Here is a 16,522-nt window from a genome sequence, read left to right as displayed (position 1 = left end):
AGTCAGAACACAATGTTAAGACCAGATAATTAGCTTCTAAGAAAGAGAACAGCCCGCATAGAACCGTAGGCCATGGTTACAGTAGTAACCGCACATGCAGAGCACACAGCACCCGCAGTGAAGATGTTCTCTGCATATCATCCTATTCCTAGTGCTAGGAGTCTAGTACGAGGAGCAGTAATACAACGATCTAGCGCTACTGCAATCAAACCCTATGTTACCGGGAGTGGGAGCACTGCCCTCACCGGCTGAGTTAATAATTAAGCTTAACAGCAAGGTGTTAGCCAAGCAGCTGCTGCTAACAATCAAGCGACCAAGTCAGAACACAAATGTTAAGACCAGATAATAGCTTCTAAGAAATAGAAAGTACTTACCTTACTCTCTGCATCTAAACGAAAAACGGGTTTAAAATATGACACTCTGGGCTTTCCATACTAAATTGAATGAGGGACACAGCCAAAGCTGGGACTCAAATGCTAATGATAGCTCGGGCACAACGCCACAAGCAGAACTTTCAAAAGAGCATAAGGGCAACTTTATGGGAGAGGAAGCGGGAACACTGTCGTCACCAGAAAGTCTAAGCCAAACAAAAAATAAGACGGCAATCAGGACAACTTGGCTGGGAGAGGGTGCGGGGACACAGCCATCACCAGCAACAAGCTGACCTGTCTGTCGAGGCTCTGCACAGCGCACAGCCGGCCACAGCTCCTGGAGGACGCGTTAACGACCCGTAGCTCCGACTGTCAGTCGCGAAGCTGCACGCGGCCAGCTGCTTGCAGAGCAATCCCTCAGATCAAACCTGAACGCTGTAGGCTACAAAAATGTAGCCACAGTACTCTCGCGCAGCGAGAAGATGAAAGGAACAGATCCTCTGACGACACCGGCTGATATAGCCGGTGTCACGTGGGTCACAGGTGACTTTGTTGTTATTGGTACTCGAGCTGCGCATGCGCGCGATGGACATATCCAGTGCTTAAAGCACCGCCTCTGGCGGTCAGTAGGGACGAAATAGAACGAGTTATGGGGGAATAATCGGGCAGTTCGATGTGTGTAGAGGTGTGTGTGTGTGTGTGTAGAGGTGTGTGTGGTTAAAACAGCAGCCTGCAGTTGCTCTTTAGCTGTCTAATGAAGGTAAACACAGCGAAGGCTTTGTGTAAAAGGCACAGCTCCACGGCGAACCTGTAACTTTCTCGTGCGCACAAGAAAGTAGGCCTATATCGTGATGAGCAAAACCGTGTCACTTGGCCCAGGTGGTTTCCACAGAACGGACATAACATGTTTAACGACCATAAACACACTCGTAAGTATTTAATTATTCAGGTTATCAATAACTATGTAATTTAAGTGCATGAAAACACAATTTGTTTTGATCTTGTACCTTTGGTCCACCCGTAGTCTGGTGTCGGTGGGGGGTAACAGCAGCTTCAGGGGGGGGTCCAGCTCGTTCAGCTCAATAGCAAACTTGGTGAAACCATAGTACTGCTCAAGGTCTGCTGGCATTGCATCTAAATTCAACATAAATAACAACCAATGCATCAGGTACAGTCAGAAAGAGATATGCATTGCAAAAGGGGTTCTTGCATTCTTATAAAAGAAAATCATACTTGCTCTCCAGATACATTTGGCTGAGGGAGGGTCTCCACAGAAAACAGCTTCCTGCCACTTTCCAAAGAGTCTGTGGATGACCTTCCCTTTGTTATCTGTGATAGCTCCCTCCACCTCATTCACGCTTGAATTCCAGTATTTGGCCTGTGAAAAGGATTGACAGTTGGAGAAGAACTTAGTTTTAAGCTATTATAACTGAGCATGAATAGACAACTTAGCGATCACAATCATGTTCTCTCGCAGTCAGCAGATGTTGCTGTTGAGTAAACCATCCCGAGCCCCAGCTGTGTGTTGCCAAGCTGCTGTATTTAATGGTAGATAAAGATGCATAATGAGTTCTGACGTGTCTGGACTTGCTACCCTTCGCAGCTTCAGGAGGTCTTTCAAATGGGCACATGCTAAAGCAATTAACCTTCTCCATCCAGTAAAGGCTTCCAATCATCAAACACTGAGAACTGTGGTGTTCGTAGTGGAGAGCATCATCTGTGTACAAGGTGTATGGACTAATGAAGGTACAACTGCATTTACTATTCTTAAGGCGACTACATCATTATTTTTTTTTCTTATTTTAAATCACACTCCATGGGGCGCACAGAGGGATGTCTACCAACACAAACACATAGGGCGTTAAAGAGAGGAAAGAAAAGGCGCTACATTATGCAGGAGCTGGAATGTACTTAATTATAATGGCTTTTAAATCACTATATTTTACGTGGAGCAGGTGTGACATCAACCCTTAAGGCCTTTAAAAGCCTTTTTGTTTGAAAGATGCTTCATATGCCTTGTGTTGAAGAAGAAAGAAGAGTAGTTCAGCCTTTAGTTTCACATTTCCAAATTAAAGACTGCATTTGTTATGAGAAATGTGAACAGAAAGCTTTTGTGGCTAAAGAAAAAGTTGTTGATAGTGGTAATGTGAGTCATTAGGGTGGGTGCATCTCTGCATACAGTTACCAAATATAACTCTTCTTTTTGTCTCACCTTAACAAAAGTGATCTTGCATTGACAAATATCACTGCTGGAGTTTCTGATGGAGATCTCTCCATAATGTTCAATCCAGCGCTGTCCACTGAGAATGTTGTGGATGCAGGACGTCACCTTGTTCCACTCATAGTGGTCTCCAAATCTAGAAACAAAAGGGATTAAAACACCATTCCTTTTAACGTGACTTGGTAGATATTGCTCTATTATTTGACATGGCCCTTGGTTTGTAAAGTCTCTATCTATGAGTCTTAGAATAAATAATGCAAAAGACTCACCCCGGCAGAGTTACATGAGTGGTGCCAACAGGAAGAATCTCCATTGATTTCCCCCAGAACTTGTTCTTACACCTCACATCTACAAAATCAATCAGAAAGAAAGTAATCATACACTTTCAGCATTCATCTTAGAGAGCCAGCCACTGTTCAAATATATTCAAACACTGACTAAGGACCAGATTCATTTCTATATTCGACTACCTTGCCAGAAGATGAAGTTTTTAGACTCTGCGTGGCAAGCTGAGATCGGCGGGTGATGGCTCACCTGATGTTTAAAACAACTGGGTTAGTAAATTGATTCAATAAAAATGCTTCCAGTGCATGCATTAAAATTATTATTAGAATACTGGGATTATGAATAGCACAGAGACTGGATTCATGCATACCTGCTCGGCAACAAATGTAAAGCCTTTATCTGGCCGGTCACATTCGTACGTCTCTCCCAGGAGAGGGTTAAAAGGCTTTCCTCCTGTTCTGTAGTAGCTGGATGCATAGCCCGATACAACAAATGTAGCTATGTATACCTGCACAAAGAGAAACGATTACAGTTAGTATTGCCTTTGTGATAAAGTCTATTACAGAACAATTTGTGTTGAACATACATTTCGAGATCAGCAGAACATTGAACTACATGAGGTATATCATCTTTATAAAGCACCACATATTATTGGTCATTCACCTCCATGCTGTAAGGAGCAGAGTTACTGTCTGAATACCGGGGCACTTGCACTGAGCCAAGAGCATACATATAATTACTTCCCCATCATAATGGGAAGCCAAGGATTGGAGCTGACATCGACTTCAGCTGCTATTTATTTCACATTTATATACTGTCTGTGGCACTTCTGTCCTTTATAACTAGCTGACTCCACAGGCTGTAGCTCCACACCTCCCACACCACAGTGAACAAAACGCAAGCAAATGACTATCATTCCAAAGTTCGGCGTTGCAAATGTGAGGAAGTGAAACACCCAAAGAGGCACAATCTTGCCATTTGCCTGCAGGAAATCTGTAAAGCAAGATCTCATTCAAGCACTTGACAATACCTCTGACACTGGGCAGCTGAAGTCACTGGTCTAGAGGAATAAGAGCGGGCAAAGATTGAGTAACTCCTGGTTCTATCCAAATATATATATGTTTAACCTGTTTGTGTACAGATTTAACAAATAGGATATAAAATGTTTATTAAGCTTTAGAAGTGCTGGGTAGTTTTCACTTTAGAGAAAGAAAGCTGTCTCCCTTTTCCTGTCTACAATGTAAGCAAAGCTAAGTTAATTGTTGCCTGGCTTGATAGAGCATCAATCTCATCTGACTCCTGCAAGGAAGAGAATAAGAGAATTTCTAAAAATGTAAAACTATTCCTTTAAAAATGTAAGAATGAGTCAACAGTTATTTCAATTTCTTTATGGCTACCTGGGGGAAAACATTTCACATGGACACACCCTATGTGAAAGCAGAGTGAGCTCTAAGTCTCTTTCTGGTCCTTGGTGTGATGAAAAGTTTCTCAAAGAATCCACTTTCCTTTCCTTTTACAGACTAGCTTCACCAAGGGCAACTGCTTTTGTAAAAGGAGGCCCATTATGTGCTGAGAGAGAACATGTGAACCTAGCTCTGCCCACACACTCACACAGAAAAACGGTGTGTTTGCCATCTCACCATACGTTCAAAAGGGTCCTGTGTGTTAGCAGCCCTGTCCAGCAGCTCGCTGTACTCCAGCTCCTCACACAGTCTCTGCAGGGCGTTCAGCGGCTCATTCAGCTGTACAGGCATCGCCACTTTGGACAAGTCTTTGCCGATGTTGTTCCTGAGGATGTTCCACAGGCTAATGGAGCTGTTGTTGGGGCTGGGCGAGGGCAGGCAGGATCTACGCTGATAAAGGACAGTGCCTTCTTCCACAGAGCCTGGAAACAGATGGTGTTAGAGAGGTCAGAGGACACCGACAACCTTTTGTGTGGTGAATGCAAAAGTGGAAATATTTGTGTGGTATCCAAGGTCCAAGGTATGTCCAAAATCTTACCTGAGTTTGGTCTCTCACATTCTGTCTCGTTGCAGAAGTTGTCCATGGAAATGTTGTCACTGATGTCACTAATGTATGAGTCATCCTCCGACGCCTAAAAATAATCCAAACTTTAACTATCGGAAACAATTTTAATACAACCTGGGATTGGGCAGGTCTCTCTCAATATCCTGTAACATCAGCAAAAAAGCGACTGCAATAGAGATGAACGGTCCCTAAGGACCCGGTGACTATAATTTGCACCTGAACTTGCAGTATTTTTAGATTAAAGTAATTAACTTCCATTTTCACATTGCTTCCACTCCAGCTGCTATCTGATCGTGCATGCTCTATGAAGACTCGAGGAAATTAAACTGAAGTGAGGGACACTTGTTTAATGACACATTAAACAAAGTGGTGTTAGGGAAGGTAGTTTAAAAGGCATGTTTTCTTTTTGCAACAGCACTGATTGTCACAATGTGTTTCAAATGAGAGGTTACATCCATTCAAAACCTCTGGCGTGTATTTCTGTCTCGATTGATTTTTCTCTCCATTTTATCATGCAGATCTTTTCCTCATACAATAGTAGAAGCAAACATGACAAATGACATGACATTAACAATAATTGTACGTTTATGCAACCCTCATTTTCAGTTCAGCTGCTGATGGTGCCAGTTAAGCCTTCACACTTACCTCATTTTCTGAGGAACTAGAAGACAGCAGAACTTCCTGTGCATCGAAGAACTCGGACAAAGACTCTGTGATTGAAGCTCTGCTCTCGTTGGAGACTTGATGTATGAGTGGAAGGGATTCATCAGCAGACTCCTGTTTCTAGGAAACACAGTGTTCACAGCTATAATTAAGAACAAGAAAAGAGCAACATCATCAAAGCCAGAATGGGCGGCAATCACAGGGAAATTCAGAAAAGCATACAATCACAATGATTGGATAATGTGAGGATTGCAAAACAAAATCTCAAATTCAATATATTGGAAGACAGTTATCAATAAAATACATGATCATACATATATTATATTTTCACAATATAAATCACAATTAAAATTGCGTTTTGAAATGTTTTTCAGTTTTATAGAAGGTTATATATATTTATATTAATCGGTGAACTTTGACATCATGCAACAGAGTGCATGCATCTTTCTTTTTACTATACAGGAACATTTTCATGTGCCATCGTTAAACAGCCATAAATTCGCCACAAATTTGAACCTTTTAAAAATGGAAGACTTTGTATAAAAAAACTAAAACTAAATTTGTATAAAAGAACGATCAGTTTTGCAATATATTGCAATCAACCTTTTTTCTAGAGTCTGTATCCCAATATATCACTGTATAATTGTTTTAATCCAGTCAGAAGTGCACGTGTGCAAGAAGTGAACTCTTCTGTCTGGCAAGTTGTTAACACAAAACAAGATGCACATTCAAAATAAACTCATAGCATTCATATTGTTCTGCTGAAAACAACTCAAAACATGAAACAAATTACTAACGAGAAGTACTTTCCACAGCGGCACACATAGAAGTGAGCACGCCCCTACATCCTCTTATTATTGCCTTGTTATTGCCGGAGCTGATTAATTGGCCTGGAGATAATCTCTGAGGAGGCTAATTAGTTTTGCACCGTGTGTTCAAACACATTTCCGATAAGATCAGCTCACACTCTCTGGTCAGCAAAAGATTAAGAGAGTAAAGAGCTTCCTTTGGAGACAATAACGTGAAAGGTAATCTTCCCCTGAGCCATGTGATAGTAAAACACAACCACAGGACTGAGAGGAAGCACTTTCTCATAGCAAAAATAATGGAAATACAAAAAAATTGAGGGGGCCTTGTTCCCTGAAAAGTTTGCATTGAAGAAAATCACACTTTTAATAGTCATTGTCTTGATAAAAAGGGAGGAGGAGAGCAACATTTGCAGAATTTGGATGAGAGGGAAAGGACAGCTCATTCAGTCTGTGGCAAAGTCAACACTGTGGGTTGAAAAAAAAAAAACTGAGATAATAATAATCATAGTGATGGTGGGGGTGGGGGGGAGAAGAGTCACTGCATTCCTGCACCAACCTGTACAGGGGCAGTGACATTTATTAGTGTGGGCTCTACGATGTGGGACTCGGCATGAATCTTGCACAGGCGCTCCCTCAGCTCAGAGTTGTGGGCTAAAGCCTGTAAAAATAACCAGTGTAAAAATGTTTACATCATACATCCAATCAGTCAATACTAATACCTAAATGTCCTTACTTGAGCTGCTTATGGTCACATGCCATTTACTTTTATTATAGAGATGTGTGCATGTGCTATCACTGCAGACCTATTACTCACTCATTACTGACTCCATGTGAGGTAGGTAGAAGCTAACACCCAGCTAGGTATTTAAAGTGCACGAAATGTGTCGGCGTAAAGAGCACAGGAGTTCTAAAGCTGCGAAGAAGTCAGCATGACAATGAGTAAAACATAAAATAGAAAAAGGAAGTCTCTGGGTGGGAGGCAGCAGCCACAGTAAACATGACGACCATTTTGAGTATAGATATGTTCAGGTGGGCAGACCTCACACCGGCAGCTAGTAATCCCTCAAAGATGCTCAGCAATGTGTCACGCCTTACAAGTGGTGCCGGCTTCTGAGAGGTAAGTCTATAAGAAGGCGGAATACTAATTTCTACTGACTGACAATATTTATGTGTAAGGGTGTGAGTTTGTGTTATTTCACATACCGTTGTCAGAGCGTTCTTCAAACCGACAACCTGAGGAGAGGTAGGGGGAATTGTTTCGTGGTCCACACATTGTTTTAATCTCTCTCGTTCAGATGTTAGTGTATTCAGGGCCGTCTTCATGGTTGCATGAACTGTAGAGATAGGAAAAATTAACGAGGGGACATTTTTTCAGTGCGAACAGATTTGCTTTAATTTCAGTGCCATGCAGATTCAGTCAAAGTCTATCACGCCATGCTTTAAAATGGAAAAGGTGTGACATTTTGATGATCTCCTCCATTTGCAAGTCACGATCTTTATTCATTTTACCACCCACCTCAAAATAGATGCTTGGGAGGTTATAATATAGTAAGTGCTTGTCATATTAATGTTTCGTCTTACTAGATCGAAACTAGAATCACACATCCTTAGCTTCATCATTTTGAATGTGCATAAATCTGACAGTTGAAATGCCAGCAGAAGTGATAGTTGTTCCCCGGGGCAAACTTTAAACTCATTTTACAGGGAAAGTGGGAATTGTGAGACCATTACGTAAAAAAACAATTATTCTCATTATGCCATGTCAAGCATCAGGTATCTGAATATAAATGTCAATGAGGAGTAGCAGAAAACTAATTAATACCCCTCTTTCAAATCAAAATCAGCTGGAGGACACGCAGAACACACTATCAGAATCCTAATGAATGTAAACTAAACAATCAGTAATTACCAGCTGCTATTGTCACATCTATTTGTTATGTACAACAACCCACTGCCGTTTCTACGTTACATGCAAATAAGACAGCTGTCTGACAGATTTATGTGCACTTGGGGAGATTTACATGGTAAAAATGGTGATTTAAGATGACCAGCTCATAATATTTGACTCACAGTTGGCAGCAACGCGACAGAAGTCCTCCTGCAGCTTGGTCACGTCAAAAGCTGAATCCAGCGATTCGGTGTCCGCCTTGTCGTTGGCGAGCGCAGCTGTGGAGAGGTTGGGGTTCGAGGCGTGGAGGCGCACAGAGCTAGAGGAGATGCAGCTAGGCACCTACAGTAGAGCAGCAGGAATACAACTTAGAGGGATTCATATGAAAAAAGAAGAAAAAGGATCACATGTCATTATTAAGATGTGTACCTGCAGAGTTGCTTTGACATCTTTGTTGTAGTTTTTAGTGCGCCATTTCTTTGGAAGTCTCTTTTCCTTTTTCGGGCTGTCAAACGTAGATGCCTAGTGAACAAAAAGATAAAGATGGTCGAGACAGAGTTGTTTTTTTACTTTGAAGGCTCTTCATAGGAAATGGTTTCATTGCTGGCAAAGACTTATCAATGTTTTCTATATTTAGAGGCAAATGACTTGAGGGCAACAAAATAATTGGCGGAGAGAAATGATAAAAGACAAAATCAAGACAAGTTATTTTGCATTTTGAGTGATCCAGTTTTGGATGTGAGTAAGTTCATTTACTGCACAGTTTCTCAGGCTTAATATTGAGTTGCAAGAACAATCCGGCTCTGCATGTGAAGGGGAGAGGAATCAGGAATAAAGTGCTGACCTGCAGTGTTTGGATTGATGGAGCAGAATAGGTGCGGTGCAGGACTTCCATACTCTGAAGCAGGTGGTTGAGCTCCAGCAGGTAGCCGTCACACACTGACAAGTCTGTGGAGTAGGGAACACATCCACATTGAGATGAGAAGGTTGGCGTAAGAAGAGAGTTACATACAAATAAAAATGAATCTGCAATAAAAGGAACAGAAACACTAGCATGTACTCGTTTGGCCATTGAGGACAGACTCTCTCTCTTTACAGACTATAAATGGCTGACGTACAGTAACCTACATCTATTCAGTCAGTGACGCTGATGTTCATAAACAACTAACACAGTATGGAAGACATATAAATACTATAAAAAATGCATGATAGTACTTATAAGTGTAAGAAACCCCTCAAATCAGCAGAGTCAGCTTTACTGCCTCACCTTTGGAGCACTTGTCCATGTCGTCTGATGACTGGAGCCAGGCGGTTACTTTGGCCTGGCTGCTGCAGTTTAAAGGGAAGGCTCCTGCAGAATGCACTGTGGACTGTCTGCGCATAGACATGCACTGCAAGGGACAAAAGAACCAAAGGTCAGTCCAATAACAATGTGCTTCCTTCATAAAATTATAAAGAAATGGGGACTTTGTGAAATCGATTTTCATGAGCAGAAGCAGAAAGCATCAAGTGAGTTTTCAGTACTATGCAGTGCACAGGTATACCTTTCTGATGGAGGCACCCTCCGCCATGCTAGGGGAGTTGGCGGAGGGGTAGTGGGGATAGTAGAAGGACTTGTCGGTAGGGTACATGGCAATCTCATTTTGCCGATAGAGTCGATGGTGGCGCAGCTTGGCAACCCATTCATCAAACAGCTCCTGGGACTTAATCTGGAGAGCAGATACCACAATCAGAAATCAACGAGACAACCCGACGTCAAGGTTAGGTGGAGGAAGCGTGAAGGTGGAAAAACACACAGAGGGACTGTAATTCTCCCTTACCCACAACACATAAGGTCATTTTAAAGTCCTCTCCATGTAAGCATCCGTTACAGGAATTAAAAGGGGGATAATCTGAATAATCTATGTTTTACAGCACTTCCTATCAATCTGTAGGAAATGCTTTCCATTCATTAGCCTTCGCGGTTTACCTTCAGGTGATAAATGTTTTCCTCAGCATCAAGATCGATGCACTTGGCTTTCTTCTTAATGGCCATGACAGAGAGGCCCACGTCAATGCAGCCATGCAGTTTCCCTTTCTCAATCTGCAAGACAAAGTCAACACACAATGTCATGAATATTTTGGACTGGAATTAATACAATTGTGAAGGGATGCTGTTCTGTTTTAAAATGCAGTATTATACTTTTATTGGCTCTGCGCAGCCCTGCCCAATTACAGCGTCTGGATTGCTGATAATTAATCATGTGAAATTGGCAGGTGAAATGCACCGTGTGATTCCTATCAATGACAACGATATTCTGCACAAACCTGTTGTATTTGTTGTAAAGTGTCCTTAGTGCAAAGTATTTTTACTGTATGTACAGCACTTTGGCTCGACCAAAAATCGTTTTAAAAATGTGCTATATAAATAAAACTTGATTTGATTTGAACGAGATTGTGAGTATCTACTGGCACAGATAGATATTTTGGGAAAGACAGCCAACGGTACAAGACACAAAATGTCATTTGAAATCTTTCTGTAACTGACAACCACATAGTATGCATCTAGAAGGCTTTTGTACTCACATCAGCACTGCACTTTCCATACTTCAGGATGCCCTTGTCCAGGAAGAAGTACCTCTGTATGGAGAAATTAGGACAATGAGCAAATGATCTGCAGCCGGAATGATATGCAACATCCTGACAGCAAGTCTGAAGTCACGGCTATGATTCTGTGATCATGACAGAGTCCGCCTCTCTTTAATGTAGGTTGTTAATGTCTCTGCAGAGAGATATTTGTCATCCCAGGCTCTTGTCATGCATCATTTCTGTCTTTATTACTCTTTCCCTCACTCTGTTGCGATCCTTCTCTTTGTAAACGTTCCAGTTGAAAGCACAAAGACAAGAAAAGCGACTGACTGCAGGTCAATACTAAATGTTTTACCTCTATTAACTAACAGTCCATCAGCTAACGCAGCTAGGTAGCATTATCCCAGTGAAAGCTTTCAGACAGAGCGTGAGCGGTTACTGACCCAGGTCACATGTGACTCCTCTGTGGGTGACATCAGCTACTGCACATGCTCATTCAATTAGTTTAAAAGACAAATGAGTCATGTCAGCAGATCTTTTTGGAAAAGAGACCTGAACGTATGAAGTAAAACCGGGAAATGGTAATGATGTTCGATTCTCAAGTATGTCTAAAAATACATCATGATGTCTATCATTCTGAGAGATGAGTAAGATCGAGATGACGTGGGTCAATTAAGCCGCATGTGGTTGATTATACCTTATGCCAGCCCTTCATCGGCCACTTTCTCCTCTTGAGCATGTAGCCCTCCTGTTTCTGGGGCTCCAGGACATTGCTGAAGCCTCCTCGAAGACCCTCCACTATTTCCCAACTGTCCTGTGGGCAGAGGTGGTTTATAAGAAGATACAATATAGTTATAGATCACAGTTGCAGTAAGGTTAGGTAACAATAAACAAATCATCCAAACAACAGAGTCAAGGTCGGAGTCAAAGCATACAGCAATGTGTGATTGATTAGATTTCAGTGTCTCCTTTACTGCAGTGTCAGTCAGTCAGTGGGAGGCTGTGGGAGTGGGAGATACATTTTATGCTGAGCGAAAATGGAGCTCTATGAGGTGTCCAGTTTTGAGCTTTACTTTCAACTCATGATCCCAATTTACAAAATTAGCTTACCTGTCTAATCTCAACTCTTCACAATAATCCTTTTCTGAGATTATAATGCTACAATCCAAATCCCTCTGCAAATGCAGAGATTAAGGTGATATTTCATCATAGACTAATCCAGATAGCTTTGTATTTGAGTGGTGAGAATTCCAGGAAGGCAGCATAAACAGGAAGCTCTATAACATCTTTGTTTACACAGAGAATGATGCAGCCTTTAACATGCATTACTTAGCTTTTAAACCTGTTGTATAACGTATGTTTGCTCAAAAGAGAAACCCTAAATTATGTCTTCGTCATTTATTTAAATGTCATGTATTATATTTGTGTACTGTTAAATGGACATAATAGGCAAACATCACCTTGGGTTTAGGTAGATATTATAAATTCATAAAGTTGCAACGCTTTTTTTAATGAATTCAATTTGCTGATAATGCAGTTTCTTTAGGATTGTACAGTAAATTACATTAATCCCACATGGGAAAAACATTTAAGAATAATTCATATTCACATCACAAATATCCAAAGGGACTCTTGGGTCTTGGCAGGTGTTTGAGGTGACTCTGTGTCCCTGAATGTTCCAGTGTAAATACATGTCTGGCTAAACAAACTGTATCAGTCAGAGGGCTGGAGGTGAGGCCGTCTAAAATAAACCCTCATTTCTGAAGGGGGATGGAGAGGGGGGGACTTGTGGCTTGTTCTTTCACTCGAGTGCTCGTCACAGCCCCCGCTGACACACTCACACAGTGAGTCATTATCACACACTGCCAGGCCATTTTCTTCAAGGTCGAGAGGCCCTTTCAGCGATATAGTAAAAACACAAGTGACAAGAAGACATGTGCAATTACAGGGTTAGCTCTCAGCAAAAGCAAGTTGTAAATTGTCCGGCTGCACTTTTAAGATGGTTGTAAGATGTATATTGAACCATATATTTGACAAATCACATGAACCTACATTGAACATCACTACCATCAAATAAATAAATAAATACATAGTTAGATTGATAGCACTCCTCTTAGTACGGTGAATATGAATCAATGGCAGTTAGCTTAGCTTAGCACACAGACAGGAAACATGAGGAATGGAAAGAAATGTCCAATGGTAAACAATCTGCCAATCACAACCTCTAAAGCTCACTAATTAACATCTTATATATATTTTGTTTGAACCACACAATAACAAGTTGTTAAGAGCAAGTTATGGGTTTGAGGAAGTTACTGCATCCAGCTAGAAACAAGTCAGCCTAACCAAACAGTGACGTTTTTACAATTTGAGCTTTAGGGGGGCTGGCTCTTAGAGCGGTTTCAACCTGTCTTGTCTCTATAGGCTATGTTATGTTTATAATTTCTAGGCTCCATATTCGTGTTTACATCTAACTTAACTATTCAACTAATTGCACGTGCTACATGGAAAACTGCTCACTTGACAATTGCTCCTATAGGAGTGAAAGAAAATAGATATATTTAAGTGAGAAACCCCACAAAATGTGACCATACATTTTTATAAATAATATGAAACTTATATCCAAGCTTGTCTCAGGTTTGAAACTGCCCTTTTGATGGATATTTATATATATTCTTTTGTTTTTCCATGGGCACTGCAAAATACTTTTCAGTCGATGCATTTGCTGTGATGGACCACTAGTGTCTGGGTGTCCTGTGGGCAGGAGGACTGTAATGAAACATTATTACTTTTATTTCCAAACGGAACAGTTGTAATGAATAATGAATGAGTCTGCTGCCTGCAGATAAAGAGAAGAGGAAAATGCAACAACAGTTTGGTAATGGCGCTATTGTCAAGACTAATTTGTGTGAGTGGGAGAACTACCTTTTAGGGATATGTCGCATATTTGCATTTTCGAAATTCTGAGTATTCTTAAATTGCCCACTAATGGAAGAAATGTGGTCTGAGACTGAGGCAGGTTAAAACGTATTTTTTTCAGGTTTGCAGCATTTAGTTATTGCTGTCTAAAATGCAAAGGGAACCTCAGATAGGGCTGCCTCTGGCTTGAATTAATAAAGAGCCAAATAGAGCTTTGTGAGAAACTCTGAGAAAACCACAGGGCCTAATAGCAAATGTTTGTGTGGTTAAGGCATTTACTGTCAAGTCAATCTCCTCCCATGACACAGAGAAATCCCTCAAGGACAGGAAGACGTTGTTTTTGCAGAACAAAAACAGTAAACCAGAAAATATGAATGTGGAGAAGCTAATAGTTCAAACTTTTCTAGTCTTTCATGGCAGTGTGTTGTGTTTTACCTGTCGGCTGTCCAGTTTGGACGAGGAGCTGCTGTTGCTGCGTGACACCGAGGATATCTTTTGTGACATGGCTGCTGAACTGCGATCCTCTGAGCCCATCTCGCTGCAGACTGGCCACTGCAGGCTAAGGGAGCACCCGGAACATTCCTCTACTGAGAGCAGATGGGCAGGAGAAGGGGTCAGGACGAGACAGGGTGGAGAGAAATAAGGCTTTAATAGGCAAACCCTTTTAAAGCCTTTTAGCTGTCTCACTGAAAAATGCATTAGGTTATTCAGAGCAATTAGTTCTTCCATCTTCATGTAGTAGAATAGGGGAAGCTGTGCAGAACAGTTTTCACGTACGCAAACAAAATGGACAGAAAAGACTTGAGGACATAAATTAGTCTGCAAAAAGATTAGAAAGCAGGGTTGAATAATTTGAGTGATGGATTGTCAGCATTTAAGGAATAAATTAATCGAAAACACACACAGAAAGTGTGTTCATACAGCAAAAGATGAAGTTCCTTCAGATGCTTGCATAAGGTAAACTAAGAAACTACTATCAGCTAAAATTACTTGACTTTTGGCATTTTTCACAAACTAAACAATGATTTTAATATTAGGAAAAATAGACAGTGATTTATTTATATTTAACTATAGACTGTATTATTTTATATCTGATGCAATGACATGTCAGCTGATTACAACAACTTAACACACCATTCAATACATCCATGATAATTTTTTATAGTATTATTAGGTTTTGCAAAGAACCGTCAGATCAACGTAGTGAATACAACTACAGTATTTCTTTCTGAAATGAATTGGGTTAGAAGTGTAAAGTAGCATAATATTGAAAATGCTCAAAAAAAGAGGCGATTCAAAGTCGTACTTTAAAACAGTGCTCAATAAAAGTGATCACCAAATAAAGATATACACTAAATTAAAAAAAGCATTTTCTTCTGACAGATTTCGACATGTTTCAGTCATTCAGAGGCTGATCCTTATCACAGCTCAGGGACAGAGGACTACACAAGGGAAGCATCAACATGTTAGGATGCAGTGATGTGAGATCATCAGTGAAATGCAATATCGTCACTTCCACCAAGTGTGAAAATAACTGAGCCTCTTTAGCAGAGTGCAACCCTCAGTATATTACATTACATTGCATTTAGCTGACGCTTTTATCCAAAGCGACTTACAATAAGTGCGTTCGACCAACAAAATACAAACTTGAAGAAAACAGAATCATATAAGTATATCAGGTTTCATAGAGCTAAAACATTTCAAGTGCTACTCAACTGGCTTTAGATAAGCCAGCCCTTTATTAGTATATAAGTGCTTTGTTAATAGTTCTAACGCTCGAAGTGGAGTCGAAAGAAATGAGTTTTCAGTCTGCGCCGGAAGGTGTGTAAGCTATCTGCTGTCCTGATGTCAATGGGGAGATCATTCCACCATTTTGGAGCCAGGATAGCAAAGCCACGTGTTTTTGCTGATGGGAACTTGGGTCCCCTTCGCAGCGAGGGTGCAGCGAGCCGTTTGGTTGATGCAGAGCGGAGTGCACGTGCTGGGGTGTACAGTTTAACCATGTCCTGGACGTAGGAAGGGCCAGATCCATTCGCAGCATGGTACACAAGTACCATTGTCTTTAAGTGGATTCTAGCAGTTACCGGAAGCCAGTGAAGTGAGCGGAGGAGCGGAGTGGTGTGGGAAAATGTTGGAAGGTTGAAGACCAGACGAGCAGCTGCATTCTGGATGAGCTGCAGAGGCCGGATGGCGCATGCAGGTAGACCAGCCAGGAGGGAGTTGCAGTAGTCTAGGTGTGAGACGACGAGAGCCTGGACCAGAACCTGCGTGGCTTTCTGGGTCAGGAGGGGACGCATCCTCCTGATGTTGTAAAGCGTGTATCTGCAGCAGCGGGTTGTAGCAGCGATGTTTGCAGTGAAGGACAGTTTGTTATCTAGGATCACACCCAGATTCCTTGCAGTCTGAGTCGGGGAAACAACAGAGGTGCCAATGTTGATTGTTAGGTCAAGAGTGGGACAATCTTTTCCCGGAAGGGTATACTGTCACACTTCACACAGTCTAATTAACATGATGTGCCCGCTCTACCACGTCAGCGCACAGAGCCCCTTTCTGATAATGCACTGAGTGGCAGTTTGTCACAGAATGGGAAGCTGACAAACAACAGGCATGATGTGTAAATCATGTTGGGAACAAGCAGCAGGTTAGTTTAACTTCACAGAGTATGCACAGAGGTACTGAGTTGTGAACCATTAGGTCAGAGATCATCGCTGCATTACAACACCATCTGTCTGATTCTGTCTGAGAGACAACTTTGGCGTCAATTATTTTC

At 41.4% G+C, this 16,522-nt stretch overlaps 1 protein-coding gene across 3 annotated transcripts in view; it reads right to left on the bottom strand.

Annotated features, from left to right (window-relative positions):
• The window catches only part of osbpl3b (oxysterol binding protein-like 3b), a 52,988-nt gene that overhangs the window by 13,510 nt on the left and 22,956 nt on the right, over window positions 1-16,522 (bottom strand). The window contains exons 2-21 of one of the 3 annotated variants that reach the window (XM_034228329.1): window positions 14,188-14,339; window positions 11,531-11,647; window positions 10,831-10,884; window positions 10,235-10,348; window positions 9,810-9,974; window positions 9,533-9,656; window positions 9,110-9,213; window positions 8,695-8,787; window positions 8,448-8,607; window positions 7,581-7,711; window positions 6,934-7,035; window positions 5,551-5,688; window positions 4,879-4,972; window positions 4,518-4,762; window positions 3,248-3,385; window positions 3,063-3,126; window positions 2,862-2,940; window positions 2,584-2,728; window positions 1,605-1,749; window positions 1,379-1,505 (exon numbers count right to left, since the gene is read on the bottom strand). In XM_034228329.1, coding sequence (XP_034084220.1) covers window positions 1,379-1,505; window positions 1,605-1,749; window positions 2,584-2,728; window positions 2,862-2,940; window positions 3,063-3,126; window positions 3,248-3,385; window positions 4,518-4,762; window positions 4,879-4,972; window positions 5,551-5,688; window positions 6,934-7,035; window positions 7,581-7,711; window positions 8,448-8,607; window positions 8,695-8,787; window positions 9,110-9,213; window positions 9,533-9,656; window positions 9,810-9,974; window positions 10,235-10,348; window positions 10,831-10,884; window positions 11,531-11,647; window positions 14,188-14,339 — 2,491 coding nt within the window. The remainder of the gene's footprint in view (window positions 1-1,378; window positions 1,506-1,604; window positions 1,750-2,583; window positions 2,729-2,861; window positions 2,941-3,062; window positions 3,127-3,247; window positions 3,386-4,517; window positions 4,763-4,878; window positions 4,973-5,550; window positions 5,689-6,933; window positions 7,036-7,580; window positions 7,712-8,447; window positions 8,608-8,694; window positions 8,788-9,109; window positions 9,214-9,532; window positions 9,657-9,809; window positions 9,975-10,234; window positions 10,349-10,830; window positions 10,885-11,530; window positions 11,648-14,187; window positions 14,340-16,522) is intronic. The other 2 variants (XM_034228330.1, XM_034228331.1) reach the window with 2 other exon arrangements.

The sequence above is a fragment of the Gymnodraco acuticeps genome, unplaced genomic scaffold, assembly GCF_902827175.1.
Source record: "Gymnodraco acuticeps unplaced genomic scaffold, fGymAcu1.1, whole genome shotgun sequence".
Taxonomy (NCBI): domain Eukaryota; kingdom Metazoa; phylum Chordata; class Actinopteri; order Perciformes; family Bathydraconidae; genus Gymnodraco; species Gymnodraco acuticeps.
The sequence above is the reverse complement of the archived record's forward strand: the minus strand, read 5'-3'. Positions and strand labels throughout refer to the sequence as shown.